Source organism: Alosa pseudoharengus, unplaced genomic scaffold (genome assembly GCF_046254945.1).
Source record: "Alosa pseudoharengus isolate Yale_2024_CS ecotype anadromous, Long Island Sound unplaced genomic scaffold, YU_APseudo_1.1 YU_APseudo_1.1_scf_18, whole genome shotgun sequence".
Lineage (NCBI taxonomy): Eukaryota > Metazoa > Chordata > Actinopteri > Clupeiformes > Clupeidae > Alosa > Alosa pseudoharengus.
Window position 1 is genome coordinate 2,893,542 of NW_027468650.1, and position 15,143 is coordinate 2,908,684.

General features: G+C 44.8%; 2 protein-coding genes across 3 annotated transcripts in view; one reads left to right on the top strand and one right to left on the bottom strand.

Moving 5' to 3' along the window:
* Window positions 1-441: 441 nt before the first annotated feature.
* On the bottom strand, window positions 442-11,908 carry mbtps2 (membrane-bound transcription factor peptidase, site 2). The gene is made up of 11 exons (XM_076290059.1): window positions 11,447-11,908; window positions 11,117-11,265; window positions 10,708-10,846; window positions 10,047-10,150; window positions 9,601-9,728; window positions 8,990-9,108; window positions 8,348-8,528; window positions 5,984-6,078; window positions 5,117-5,327; window positions 4,322-4,397; window positions 442-1,736 (listed from the first exon to the last, which is right to left on the bottom strand). The coding sequence occupies exons 1-11, from the start codon at window positions 11,519-11,521 to the stop codon at window positions 1,514-1,516; spliced, it is 1,500 nt and encodes a 499-aa protein (XP_076146174.1). The 5' UTR covers window positions 11,522-11,908; the 3' UTR covers window positions 442-1,513.
* A 1,748-nt stretch (window positions 11,909-13,656) lies between these two features.
* smpx (small muscle protein X-linked) overlaps window positions 13,657-15,143 on the top strand; it is an 11,802-nt gene continuing 10,315 nt past the window's right edge. Inside the window, exons 1-2 of one of the 2 annotated variants that reach the window (XM_076290060.1) lie at window positions 13,657-13,719; window positions 14,158-14,242. The gene's annotated coding sequence lies outside the window, so the exon portion shown is untranslated. Of the gene's footprint in view, window positions 13,720-14,157; window positions 14,243-15,016 lie in introns of those variants that run through there. The other variant, XM_076290061.1, reaches the window with a different exon arrangement.

Here is a 15,143-nt window from a genome sequence, read left to right on the forward strand (position 1 = left end):
GCGGAGGAAGAGGATGTTAACGCCGAAATGGAAGTGTCACAATTGATTAAATAATTTCTTAATTAAATAATCGCCTTCCAAATGAGAGCGAGTAACTCACGTGTGAGCGGACATTCTAAAATTAGCACCTCTCTTGGCGTTGATCGCGCTACCTAACCAGCAGACTGTTTCTCCTAGTAGTCCATTCCGGTTGGTTGTTGTGACTCTGATAGACAGATCTGGCACAAGCCTGTAACTAGGGATTTCATATGGAGTTTCAAGGCCAGACATAACCATAATAACTCGAGCTTCTACTGTAAGAGCGCCCTCTGGTGGAAACTCTTTTAACTTATCAATGCAAACCCCTTACATTTTATATGAAGAATATTTGATAATTTTGATAATTTCTCCAATAGTCTTCTTTTTTCCACTCTTACACAAACATTCTTTATTCACACAAACTCATGTTCCAAAGGAGATAGGAGATTTATTGGGGTGGGGGAACAATGACTTTAGGATCTTTTCAGTGTTCTCCACAACCAAAACGTTTCATGGTTTCATAAACAACAACTCCCTTTTACTGAGCTTCAGCAAAGTGCTTTTAGTTTCAGGAATGAACATCACCCCAACTGGACCTCCTCCAGTGGATATGGAAAGTGACCATGGGATAGGAACCCACGCAGCGTTCACGGGGACATAAAGCAGAAGGGCCCTTCAGGTGAAGAGCGTCCAGTGCGTGCATAGCAAAGACATCATGACATGGCGAACACTGCGTGTATGCATGGGATACTAGTGGGACATGATGCGGGACTAAAACAGTGCTTTAACAGCGTCCGTGGGATACTACTGGGATATGATGCGGGACTAAAACAGTGCTTTAACAGCGTCCGTGGTTTGTTGAGTCCCTTTGTTGGTTTTTGTTTTGTTTCTTTCAAACAGCAGCAGGCATTTTTTATGTTTTTGGAGCAAGGATACACTCAATTTTCCCCAAAGCCATCGAAACAAGGTTGCACAGGCAATCGAGCCCAGTGAAGAATAACTCATCCTCCATGTTTGGCCATCTTGTGACGGAGGGACTGCGCCACTTTCTTATCAGATGCTAGAGCATGATGGGAGATGTAGTTTTACTCTACTTCCCTTCCAAGGGTCTCTGAGTCGGAGTTCATGAGCTTAAATGTGATTGGTCGAGTCAGAGGGGGAGGGGACTTATCTGATGATGAGAGAAGGACCTGATCCAAAGTCCTGCCCCAGCTCTGTGTGTGTGTGTGTGTAGATATGTGTGTGTGTGTGTGTGTGTGTGTGTGTGTGTGTGTCTGTGTGTGTGTGTCTGTCTGTGTGTGTGTGTGTGTGTGTGTCTGTGTGTGTGTGTGTCTGTGTGTGTGTCTGTGTGTGTGTGTGTGTGTGTCTGTATGTGTAGATATGTGTTTGTGTGTGTCTGTGTGTGTGTCTGTGTGTGTGTGTCTGTGTGTGTGTGTCTGTGTGTGTGTGTGTGTGTCTGTGTGTGTGTCTGTGTGTGTTTGTGTCTGTGTGTGTGTTATCGCGCCGTGACCATCCAGAGTCCCAGGGCCACGTTGGCAGCGAGCAGGGCGCTGCCGCCCAGCAGGATGCAGAAGCCCAGCATCTCCCGACGGCTCCTCTCGGGCACCAACGTGCCCAGCGACGCCTCCAGGAACGACGTCAGCATCCACTGGCCGTCCAGAGCGAAGCAGGGCACCGCGTTCACCACCGCCAAAGCCCCCGACAATGACACCAGGTATCTCAGGGAGGCTAGGGTCAAGGGTCATACGGGCTGAATGGAACAAGGGCAGGGGCACCATGCAAACTAATGAGCTAAAAAGGCAGCTTATTTGACTGGAGTGATTGGCTAATAATAGCAATGCCTAAATGAATGTCCAAGTGACTGAAGCAAGCAGTAGACTTGAGTGGATCAGTAGGAAACAACAACCTTTTGGCATTGACCTCTAGCACGGACAAAACAATTGTTTTTGTCATGAACATTATACATTGCATTTACTCATGCAAGCATGTGGTTGAAATTATTGTAATGGAGGAAGTGAATTTTTTTCTTTTTCATGGCTGAGTGGATAAACATTACAATTAGTACAGCGGTTAAGCCCTCAAATCAAGGGGAATTGTGCACTTTTTGAAAGAAACATGAAACTTCTACCATAGTTAGGTTATACCATAAGGTTTATTTTCAGATTTGGAGGGAAGTCAAATTTGACCTCTGAGGCCCCGGAGAGGTCAAATCCAAGATGGCCGCCAACAATATTCAAAAGTGCCTCACGTGGGAACCAAATACAGTAGAAAAACACTCAAGGTGTCATTTCCCACTAACCTTTGGGTGCCCATTCTGTATCTGATAACTTTGAAACCACCAGAGTTCAAGAAAATGCATTTATGTAAAGGTCAAGGTAAACAAAACATCAAAATATTCATTTTTTATGTATCCCAATTAATTTCTTTGTTGTCGCTGTATTATTCAGTTATTAGTTGTTATTTCATGAGATGTGTGGCTAATTTAATTTCTTCACAGCACAGCATTATCCACAGGTGACCCCCCTAGACCATTTTCACAGACCACCTGCCATACTACCGCTGGTTAAAGGGACACCAGGGAAGCCTGATGTTTTTTCTCTACGAAACTCCCCCTCGCTCGTTCTGAAGCTCTTTTCCTTTTCTTTGCATCTTCCGTCAAGGGTTTTCGCTGCTTCTTTGCCGGCTCTGCCATTATACACACGTTTGCAACAATCGCTAGCGTTTCGTTAGCCTCCCTCTGTGCTGTGGATGCAGGATGGAAACTGATCCTGCTTCGGTCGCTGGGTAGGATACACTGAACTTGCAAGTGGGATATTCTTCCTACAGGCAGTAGGGGCGGGTGAGAGAGTCTTCATTCACCCTGTAATGAGTCATTTAACCATATACCAACTTACAAAGATAAGTAATTAACACGAAAACGTTGCCTGGTGTCCCTTTAAAAAAACCCTGCTTTAGAGAGTTGTTGCTACAGGCCACAGTACGCACAATGTAGAGAGCACTTCAATCAACATATTCTAACAGGTAAACATATTGACTATGAACAAACAATATTATTACATAATTACATAATATTATCCATGTTGCAAATTAATTTAACCATAGCCAGGAAGGAGTTTTCCTTGGTAGTTAGCTTTTGAGGTAAACATCATGGACATACATCAAAATAATGATCCTAGCTAAACTAGAAGACAGTCTGGAACATTTATGTGAGCTGAAGCTAGTTTAATGATTGAACAGAGTATATTGTAGATATGTCAGCTTGGTAATGTGAAATTTGTTATGGCTGAAATAGGTAATGTTAACAGAGTATTCTAGTTAAAAAGCCGGGCTTGAACAAATTTGTAGCTAGCATGTTAATATAAGGCTGTCTTTAATTACTACTAATTAATTACTTCTTACTGTTAAGACTATCAATTGGGAGATTGTTAGGGCAGGTTTCGTGGTGGACTGATGCTCAATGTTTGTTCCATCAAGTACCATGTTGATGAAGGCCAAGAGAGATGGCGGCACAGCCCTCTGCTGGCAGTTTTCTTTGAATGACCCGTCAAAAGAGAAAGATGAATTAAGGATCTCTTTGCGCACTACTTGTGCTGCTCGCATTAAGTGCATGGCATCCCTGTCAGTTTGACAGACTATCATGAGAGCTGGTCCAATGTCCTTCTCAAAACTCAGGAGTGTGTCTCTTCCGTGTGAATGTGCCCTCAGATGTGGAAGCTCAGAAAGCAGTCGTTCTTTCAGTGTGGTGGCGTGAATCCGTTCACCTACAGTAAGACCAAGTTGTTCCAGCCTGGTCTTGTACAACTGAGCGATGTCTGTCAATTTGAAGAAAGGGGCACTGTTCTCATCACTGTTCATGTCTTCTAGATATGCCACTAACTGTGCAAAGGCTATGCCATGTAGACAAGAATCATCTCCATCATTTCGTTTTGATGCATTATGGAAACCTGAAGAACCTGCAGCAGGCTCATTGCAAAGGAAGCAAGTAGGTTCTGTGGACGGTGAATGGCTGGGGGCAGATCTCGTGTGTTCTCTTTTGAATATTATTGGCGGCCATCTTGGATTTGACCTCTCCCGGGCCTCAGAGGTCAAATTTGACTTCCCTCCCAATCTGAAAATAAACCTCATGGTATAACCTAACTATGGTAGAAGTTTCATGTTTCTTTCAAAAAGTGTGTCAAAACATTTTTTCATGGTTACCCGCTGTACTAAATAAGGAAGAAGGGCAGTGTATTATATTCTAGAATATATTGTTCTATATTCTATATTCTAGAATTCTATTCTAAAAACACATTTCAGAGGATACTTGCAGAAGGTCTCCAGCAGCACCGGCAGGTCCAAGTGTAGGAAGCCGAGGCGAGGCACGAAGTTTGAAAGACTCACTGACAGAGAGGAAGGAAGTAAGGAACAAACATAGAACACATAGGAACAAACTTAGAACGCAAAGGCCTTCGTACACACAGTCTGTATTTTTTGTGCAAAATTGTTGGATGATTGAAAAATAAGCAAGACGTTGCGTAGTGTCAATCGTGTTTGCACACTGATTCCACAACTTTGAACCATTAAAATTGAAATTGGAGTTTCAATTTCAATAGGGAGTTTTTCCTCACCCCTGTTACTCATGGGCCTCCTCTGGTTGTTTAACACTCTGTAAAGCGCCATGAGACATGTGCAATGTTTTAGCGCTCTATAAGTGATATTAAATTGAAATTAAAAAAGTTTTTGGTAAAGGTTTGTTTTTCTGTGTTTGCATGAGATTTGCAGCCTTCTGTATTTTATGGACTGAACAGAAAAGGCCTACAAATGACTGATTTCAGTGTGCAAAGACCATCACTTTAAGACTGATTCAAATGATGAGTGAGAGATATTCAGCAGATAATACAGCATTACTAAAACACCTTCATCCACCAACAGAAGTGGTACTGATCTTACTGGACTGATACAAACGATCCACTGAAGACCTAAATTAGTACGTACTAAGCTAACAGGTTGGACATACTTTTGGGGTCGTCATATTAGGTTGTGCAACAAATAGTTTTAGAAACAAAAATGACATTAAAGGGATGCACTTGAAAAAAAGAGACCAGCAGGTGGCGCTCACCTGAGTACTGCAGGTGGGAGGGGTAGCCGACGAAGAGCATGTCAGGATGGGGAGGGTGACGCACGCGGATGAGCCGCGTCTGGTTCTCCAGCGAGGGCACCATGCACAGGCTGGGCCCTGCCCCCTCGCCCCGCTCCTGCCTCTGGCAGTCCGCGTTGGTCGTGCAGGTGGGACTGGACTCCATGGTCCTCCGCGCAGGCAAGCAGGCGTACTGCAGGGGAGTGGAGACTGCTGAGGGACTCAGGCCAACTTTGTAGTTCAGCCGACAAGTACAAGTGTCGCTCGACAAAATACGAAGTAAAAGAGACAACATTTCCGTCTGCTAGGGTGTCGAGAAGCTTGTCACGTACATCAAATAATTTGAAACACCGCAGACATTGTTGCATACTCAACTGTTGGATATTAACTGAAAGTTCTACTGGAGTTCCGAGTTCTATTGCGTGTTGCTGTAGTTACGGTGTGTGTCTATGCAACATTGTTATAGAAACTAGTTGACTAGTTATATTCATGCTGAACTATGAAAGTCTGCAGATCCGCAACATCCGTCGGCAACAATTAATTTTTGTCGAGCGACACTTGTCGTCTGAACTATAAATTGCCCTTCTTGCAGAAGAGAAGATTATTCAGCAATACTGTGACAAAGTAGGTCTACATGGCCATTCCATCAAGTTTCGGTGCATCATCACCATTCAATGTGTGTGTGTGATGTACATTATGCAAACCACAAAGGGCGCCTGGGTATCAATTTGTTTGTCTGTTTGTGTTTACATATGCGTACTTGTGTGTGTGTTTACATATGTGTGCGTACTTGTGTGTGTTTCTGTGTCAACCTCTGCCTCTGCGTGACGTGTGCGGTTCGTTTCCTACCATCCTGCCCTCCTGGTTGCTGTGGTAGGAGAAGCAGAGGTCGGTCAGGCTGTTGTTGCTGCAGCACTCCATCGTCCCATCCAGACGCTTGTAAGCTATAGACGGAGAAACCAAGAATGGATGGAGTGTTTCATGGTGTAGACAACAAATATCAAGGAGGTTTTACAGTTGGAAAGTTTAATGTTCAAAAGACTACAGCAACATAGAGGCTGCACATGATCTCTCACCAGTCAGATGTATTGCTGGTATTAGAAATGTATAATGCCATATAATGATCACTCACCAGTCAGATGCATTGCTGGTATTAGAAATGTATAATGTCATATAATGCAGGATTCATTTGTCCTTCTTTTTTGTGTGCATTATACATAAACATGGCTTACTGCAAAGTGCTACCAGTCAAACTGGTCAGACAAAAATGTCCTTCGGGATGAATAAAGTATCTATCTATCTATCTAGTCCTGAAATAGAGATCATTTGCACCCAGGAGTGCATGTAAAACGATCAGGTGTGGTACGCACATATGCAAACACACACACAGTGCACAGCTTGTGGATGCAGCGGTGGAGGAAATGACAGAAACCAGTTCTGCATCACTAGAGTACACAGAGATACAGAAAATAAAAGCACACGCATGATGGGCCGCTGTTGCGGGCTCTTTTGAATACCTCCTCTGGTTTGGATGTATGTAAAGTATTGCCACTTTCAGAGCTCCAGCAGCACCGCAGTTTAAATGTGCTTGTTTCCTTGTAAGTCACTTTGGATATACAGTAAGTGTTAGCTGAATGGCTGAATGAATAAATGTAATGTAATGTAATGTACTGTAATGTATTGTAATGTAATGTATTGTAATGTACTGTAATGTAATGTAATGTAAAGTAAAGTAATGTACTGTAATGTAATGTAATGTACTGTAATGTATTGTAATGTAATGTATTGTAATGTACTGTAATGTAATGTAATGTAAAGTAATGTAATGTATTGTAATGTACTGTAATGTAATGTAATGTAATGTAATGTAAAGTAATGTAATGTAATGTACTGTAATGTAATGTACTGTAATCTGCTGAGCTGAGCCGAACTGTGCTGTGTGGTCTTGTGTGGTGTTGTGTAGTGTGTGAAGTGTGTGTGGTGTTGTGTAGTGTGTGTGGTGTTGTGTGGTGTGGTGTGGTGTTGTGTGGTGTGTGTGGTGTTGTGTGGTGTTGTGTAGTGTGTGTGGTGTTGTGTGGTGTAGGGTAGTGTGTGTGGTGCTGTGTGGTGTGGTGTGTGTAGTGTGTGTGGTGTTGTGTGGTGTTGTGTAATGTTGTGTAGTGTGTGTGGTGTTGTGTGGTGTTGTGTAGTGTGTGTGGTGTTGTGTAATGTGTGTGGTGCTGTGTGGTGTAGGGTAGTGTGTGTAATGTGTGTGGTGCTGTGTGGTGTAGGGTAGTGTGTGTAGTGTGTGTGGTGCTGTGTGGTTTAGTGTAGTGTGTGTGGTGCTGTGTAGTGTGTGTGGTGTAGTGTGTGTGGTGCTCTGTGGTGTGTGTAGTGCTGTGTTGTGTGGTGCTGTGTGGTGTTGTGTAATGTTGTGTAATGTTATGTGGTGTTGTGTGGTGTTGTGTGGTGCTGTGTGGTGCTGTGTGGTGCTGTGTGGTGCTGTGTGGTGCTGTGTAATGTTGTGTAATGTTGTGTGGTGCTGTGTGGTGCTGCTGTGGTGTGGTGTTATGTGGTGTTGTGTGGTGCTGTGTGGTGTTGTGTAATGTTGTGTAATGTTGTGTGGTGTTGTGTGGTGCTGTGTTGTGTTGTGTGGTGCTGCTGTGTGGTGCATTGCTGTGTAGTGTGTGTGGTGCTGTGTGCTGCTGTGCTGTGTGCTGCTGTGTGGTGCATTGCTGTGTGGTGCATTGCTGTGTGCTGCTGTGTGGTGCTGTGTGGTGCTGCTGTGTGGTGCTGTGTGGTGCATTGCTGTGTAATGTTGTGTGGTGCTGTGTGCTGCTGTGTGGTGCATTGCTGTGTGCTGCTGTGTAATGTTGTGTGGTGCATTGCTGTGTGGTGCTGTGTGCTGCTGTGTGGTGCATTGCTGTGTGGTGCATTGTTGTGTGGTGCATTGCTGTGTGCTGCTGTGTGCTGCATTGCTGTGTGGTGCATTGTTGTGTGGTGCATTGCTGTGTGCTGCTGTGTGGTGCATTGCTGTGTGGTGCTGTGTGGTGCTGTGTGCTGCTTTGTGGTGCATTGCTGTGTAATGTTGTGTGGTGCATTGCTGTGTGCTGCTGCTGTGTGGTGCATTGCTGTGTGGTGCTGTGTGCTGCTGTGTGATGCATTGCTGTGTGGTACTGTGTGGTGCATTGCTGTGTCAGGGTGCATTGCTGTGCCAGGGCGGTGGGCTGGTACCTCGTCCGGCTGCCCAGCTGATCTGCAGATTGCTGGCCCTGGCGCAGTAGCCCGTCTGTGGGTGCTGGGTGAGCTGCCGGATGCAGGACTGCCAGTCGTCCACCCCGCGCACCTCACAGTCCTCCAGACGCGTCACCAGGTTACCCACAAACAGCCCCCGCGGTCCACTGCTGGGCGAGCCCTACAGGACAGCACACGACAGGACAACACACGACAGGGCAACACACGACAGGACAACACATGACAGGGCAACAGAACAGAGATGAGGAGAATACAACAGAAGATGCCACTACAACACAGTTAACGCTCCACTACAACACAGTTAACGCTCCACTACAACACAGTAAACGCTCCACGGGAAATAAATGAGCTACCTGACAAGCCTTGAATAGGCTACATGCACAAGCCTTGAATAGGCTACATGCACAAGGCTTGAATAGGCTACATGCACAAGGCTTGAATAGGCTACATGTACAAATTTATTTCCGGTGCACTGTAGCTCAAATGTTACTCTTCTTCTGTAAGTAGCTTTGGATGAGCGTCTGCTACATAAATGGAAATGAAGTTGGTGTGTGTGTGTGTGTCATGTGAATGTAAATGAAGTTGGCCCTAGCCCTGTCTCATCCCACTGAGCGTACTCACCTCCACCACCTCGGTGACCAAGGCCCCAGCTCCAGTGTAGTAGAGGGGGAACAGCAGCAGAGGAAGCAGCAGGAGGAAACACAGAGCCGCCACGCACAGCATAAAGTTGTGCCATACTCCTACACACACACACACACACCCACACACACACACACACACACACACACACACACACACACACACACACACACACACACACACACACACACACACACACACACACACACACACACACACACACACACACACACACACACACACACACACACACACACACACACACACACACACACACACACACACACGTGTGTACTCTGTGTTTGTAGTCTTGCAACAGTGTCTAGTCATTATTTTCACAGCAAGGATTGTGTTCATAATCTATGTCATCTTAAATCCGTGTGTGTGTGTGTGTGTGTGTGTGTGCACATGCGTGTGTACATGTGTGTACACGTGTGTGTCTGTGTGTGTAAGTGAGAGAGAGTGAGAGAGACAGAGAGAGAGAGAGAGGGAGAGAGAGAGAGAGACAGAGAGAGAGAGAGAGACAGAGAGAGAGAGACAGAGAGAGAGAGCGAGAGAGTGAGAGACAGAGAGAGAGAGAGAGTTCATCTTACCTGCACAGAATATTCTGAGCTGCTGAACAGGAGAGATAAGGTTCAGGTGTGTAGTGAAGAGGTCCACAAAGGCCCCAGGATACACTACAAACACAAAGATGCCAAACCCGTTCAGCCGCACCTGTTCCCTGTGGTGAGGGGGGAGAATCAACAGGGGGTCACAGCATTATTTTTATTTATTTACAGATTTTTAAAATTATTTACAGGCTCTTAGTAACTTGTCTGAACATGTCTGGACATATTGGAATGAATGAGATGCATTATTTAACAAACAAAAAAAACAGTTAAACAGTTAAACTCAGCAGACTGTAAACAAATACAACTCAGAAGTATAAATGGGCATTTTTTTGGCATATACAGTGTACACATATGAACTGATTTCTCACAGGTTCCATTGGCTCCTATTTAATTGCTGCGTGCAGTGCACCTTGTTTGCTTACGCTTACCGCAGTGCTGCCACCCCATGGCCAAACTCATGTATTACTCCACTGACTAAGATGGCAATAAAGAAGTACGCCAGCTGACTCACGGGCAGGTTCACCCCGGGCACCTAGTTGTGACATCATGACAGGAAGAAAATAGAGGGGGTGGGGAGAGGAAATATGAGGGAAAACAGAAAGGGAAATCCCACTTCTCTTCTCCATCTACAACAGACACTCCACTCTCAGTCATTTACATTTAATTCATCACCTCCACCACATCTTATCGCTCTCTCCACACAGAGCCATCGCTAGAGTGTTTCCCCACTGCTTATCATGCTATCATGCTATCACTAGGTCACTATGGGAAAGGTGCGTTTCTGACAGCACTTCTGGTATTTCTCCAGAATAGCCTCATACACATGATTGTAGAGACACCATCTCAACGATATTTGTAACATAATTGTAACACATGGTTATGGTAAATTACTGTGCTATCATGTTTAGGACACAGATGAGAGTTTGAGTTTCAGTGTGGAAAATTATGTTCAGAAACATTTTAAATGTATAATTAAGATCCATTTGTACAGCTAAAAATCCGCAGTTAGGAATCCTATACATTCTAGACTTGGAATTGTACATAAGAATACAGAATGTAACCTGAACCTCCCACCTCTGACACACTTACCACCACTTGGAGAACCTGCTCATGAGAACCTTCTGGAGCCTCTGAGGTCATCTGTTTCAGCGTCTGGTGCAGCGTCCGCGAGAGCAAGACCACGGAGCCGAACATGGCCACCACCCCAAACACCATACCTACGCTGAACCTGTATGTCAAACCATGGAGAGCAAACTCATGGCATGAGCATCTCTGAGAAACTACAGGTCAATAATTTCTGTGAATACTCCCATAAAACTCCACAGCCAACATTTTAGCAACCTAGAAATCTACACATAAAAAATAGTTTATGACAGAAAAGCAGAGGGGGTGGGGGGCTTTTGAAGGGATAAGCAGTGTCCTCACAAATTGCAAAGAAGAGAGGTAGGCTATGGTGTTAGACATAGTTAAGATCTTTAAAAAATACTTCTGCACTTACCATACGTGAAGGAAGTGGGGGTTAATGCTAGCACATCTGGCAAACAAGCGGTTGAAAAGACCTGTTTGCCATTTTACGTGGAATGGGGACAGAGTGAGGCCGTTGGATGACAGCCAGGTCTCATACCTGTGTCTCACAGAAGTAGAAGTCTACAAGGAAAAGTGTATACAAAGTTCAGACACACAAAAGTCACAGGCTAACGTCATTGCTACAACATCAGTAGCCTAGTGTCAATTAACGTTTGACAATTTGTTGTCAGTTTGTTACGCTAACGGCTAACCCAACTAGGATCTTACGTTAGCCCAAGACATTTACTGTTCGAAAGCCTACCTTTATGAGAGTGTCCGTTAGGTAGACGGCACACCATCCTCCCATCACACACACTACAATCGGGATAGGTATCATTGCGACACGGTTTGCGCTACTCTTACGGACTGATTTGGGTTAAAATAAATGAATGAAAAGAGCGTTCGACGCAACATTTAGCAACATTGAGGTTGCATACATAAAAGCACTTTCATTTTCGGTATCCATGCACAAGCACAAGGCCTCTGCGTAAATTGCAGGGCGATTAAAGCAGAAAAAGTATTGATGATGATGATGATGGAGGCTGGAGCACGATGTATACATATGACGTCATCTCCATGCGCCCACTGCAGCTCTGTTTAACATTCTCTGGTTTATATTTTTAACAACTGTTTGCCGATCAGTTTTTCCACGTATATCCAGCGTTTACAATGTGGTGTGTCGATGATCAGTTTTTGCAACAAGTTTCTGCAGGCTAATCTCATATGTTCCACGCCATAAGTACTTCCGGGATATAAAACCAACCCGGACGTAATGGCTGAGCCAGAGAGCGCAAAGATAGTGACATTCTCTGAGATAGTGATCTTTGTAAAATTTATGAAAAGCTATTTTTCTGCACTTGGCATTTGGACTAAATAAAAACTAAAAACTGAAAGTTTATCAACTTTCATCATAATACTGCAGGGAAAATTAACAATAATTTTGATTGTAAATTATCTTTTGGTTATGACTTTTTTTTGTTGTGGTTATTTGGATGTGGCTTGCTTTTTAGGCCTCATATTTAGGCCTATGCACAGTTATACTGTGCCACTGTTATACTGTACCTCCAATACTTTCCCTGTTGTTCCTGGCTGCACACAAACTTAACTTCACAAAGATCTTTGGTCTACTCGCCTGTTGAGCCTCTTGATTACAGGGCGCACAAATAGCCTCAACCTTGTGCTAAACCTTGTTCCATACTTACAGCACTGAAAGGACATTTTTATGGCATAAAAAGGTCATTGATCATTAATCAAAGACTAAATTTACTGCCAGGCAAATCTCTGTCATCATCTGCCATCCAAAAGTAAACCCTTAAAATGAGTGTGAGCAACCTGCAGGAAAGTGTCTCTGTGATACGATCTGAGGAGTAATTTTCCATACGGGCTAGACTGGAGACTGTTCTTTTGCAATGGAAGCTCAGTCTCCCCTCAGGCAGTCTGACGTTTCACAAAGACTCATTATCTGCTCCAGGGGTAGCTTTGATAAGCTGCAATTATGTTGCTCTGTCACACAGATCTTGGAGATTAGTGGAGTGCCCCTTTGATTCAGTATGCTAAGCAGACACTTGTTACATAATAACTAGTGTCCAGTCAGATCACGTTTTAAAATGTGTGGGCGGCATCTCAGCCAAAAGACATAACAATAACGATTAGTCATTTTACAGCTTGTGGGCCGGACCCAAGCCAAGAGAAACAAGTGCATGCCAGTTATATCAGCCACATCTGGCCTTGCGATGAAGCATGGCACTCAGCCAGAACAGTTTGGTAATATTTGGGAAGAAAGAGCAGTGGGTCAGATCCAATGGGCCAGTCCAAATGATCTGTGTCCACTTTCATGTGGGTCAGTTTTTAGCCAGAACTGGGCCAAACGTAGGTCACAACTTGGCAGGAACTGTGGCACAGCTGGGCAGGAACTGTTCTACAGCATCCGTACCGCATTCAGGTTTAAGTTCCTATGAGTACCCGCTGGGTTCGAGTCTGTCTTGGAATATTTCCTGATCCCACCCCATCTTACACTCGTACTCATGTCCTTTGTGTCTCTTCACTGTCCTATCCTACTGTATGAGGCACAGGCGTGGTCCAGAGGTTAGCCAGACATACAGTATTTCACTATCTTAGCAGGCAACTGACAGTGGGCCTGCCCAAAAGAACTGACTCTGGAACGAGTCTAAGGGATCAGTGTCACTGCAGTCAGTAGACACAGACTTTGGTTCTGCAGTGGGTTATGACATGACGCACGGTTCTTTTTTGTGGTTTTAACATTTTATTATTTAAATACAGTCTTAAGCTGTCATGGGTGGGCACTGAGGATGGAGAGTCACACTTGAGCATGACAGGCAACCCAATGAGGAAGTGAGCTGTGTTCCTTTGGAAAGCATTTCACAGAGGAGTGAATTTGCATAGCCATATTACCTGGATGCTGCCGAGAGTCTGGTGTTGGGTCAGTTGATGGCCTCTTGCCGAAAGCAAAGGTTGCCTACAGTTAGGTGAAGCTCAAGACTCAGGAAGCAAATATACCCAGTCAATTTGGCAGAGGTAAGTGACACAGCTCAGTGTTTTACAGGATATCCAGCCACGTCTGTGGTAGGAGTTCACTTCAGGTTTGTCTTTTGATTTCATCAACGTTATCTGATTAAATGTGGTGGGTTTTGTCTGTGCTGGAATAGGAAAAGCCTTAGATTAAAGCATCGGGGAACACCTGGGAGACTGTGGTGGTGGTGGTGTGTGATGAAGTTTCCTAATGATAGCCTGACCTGCTTACTGTATATTGCACGATGTAGCTGGCTCTCGCGTCTGACCATGTCAGCCTAGTTAAGAGATCTGAAAACATCAAGACCGCCAGAACCGTTTCCACTAGGGATGGGGTTGTCATGTCAAACGGCAGACCAATCAGGAGGCTCCCTGAGTTCCGCCTGCCAGGGCATAAATTAGGTCAGGATCTTAATAAGGAATCACTCTGCGATCCCCTCACAGGAGAAACTGAAGGAGGAGGAGAGGACCTGAGAGAGACCAGGCAGGGCGTGGTCTGCCCCCGAGCCTTACAAACACTTCTGAGGAGGTAAGGACCTTGAGGCATGGCACACCTTGCTAAGCTATTGCATGCGACAGGTTCCACTGTCCCTTTTAGCTGGAGATAGTGTGTATGTGAGTGTGACTGTGTTCCGCTTGGGCTTCTGATGCTACAGGAGCCATGCAGGCGAAACCAGGCCAGGAGGCAGGCTACTGCTTACGCTGTCATCCTCTATCCATTTTTTTTTGGCTCGGCATTTCTAGCACAGCATTACGTAGCACTTTTGCCACATGTCACCACAGCTGCTGAAGATGCTGTGAGGATGGTATGAAGAATGTTTATATATACTCTCTCATGGGATATGAAGTTATGCACGGGTGGCCAGCTCTGTTTAGCATGTGTTCTATTGGTTTGGGAGTACCAATGCAGAATAGGTATTGTTGTTGTCATTGTGTTTGTGTGAGTGGTCACAGAGTAACAGATACATACTCTGAAAGCCTTGTGCTATTTGTTGAAGTTTTGAATGAGGTGTCACAGAAAATGTGTGTGTGTAAGTTCAGTGTGTCTGTGTGACACGTCTACGAGATATTTGGTCTGGTTAAGGTGTCTCTTGCTCTCTCTCTCTCTCTCTCTCTCTCTCTCTCTCTCTCTGTGTATCTGAAGTGTCTGTGGTTGATGGCGAGTGAAAGCAGGTCCTCTCTGTGTATCACACTGCTATTTATAGTGAGAACAAATCCCAGATATGAGAGGAATCCCTCGTCCATTTTGTGGGGTGGTGAGAGAGGAGAGAGAGAGAGAGAGAAAGAGAGGGAGAGAGAATCAGAGAGAGTTTGCAGACCTGTGTCGTAGAACCATACTGGTCTAGTCTGGCTGGTCAAGTCCAAAGTGAGAGAAACAGAGGGGGGTAAAGGCAGCTAGACTTCAGCACCTGTCCTGTCTTATCCAGGCA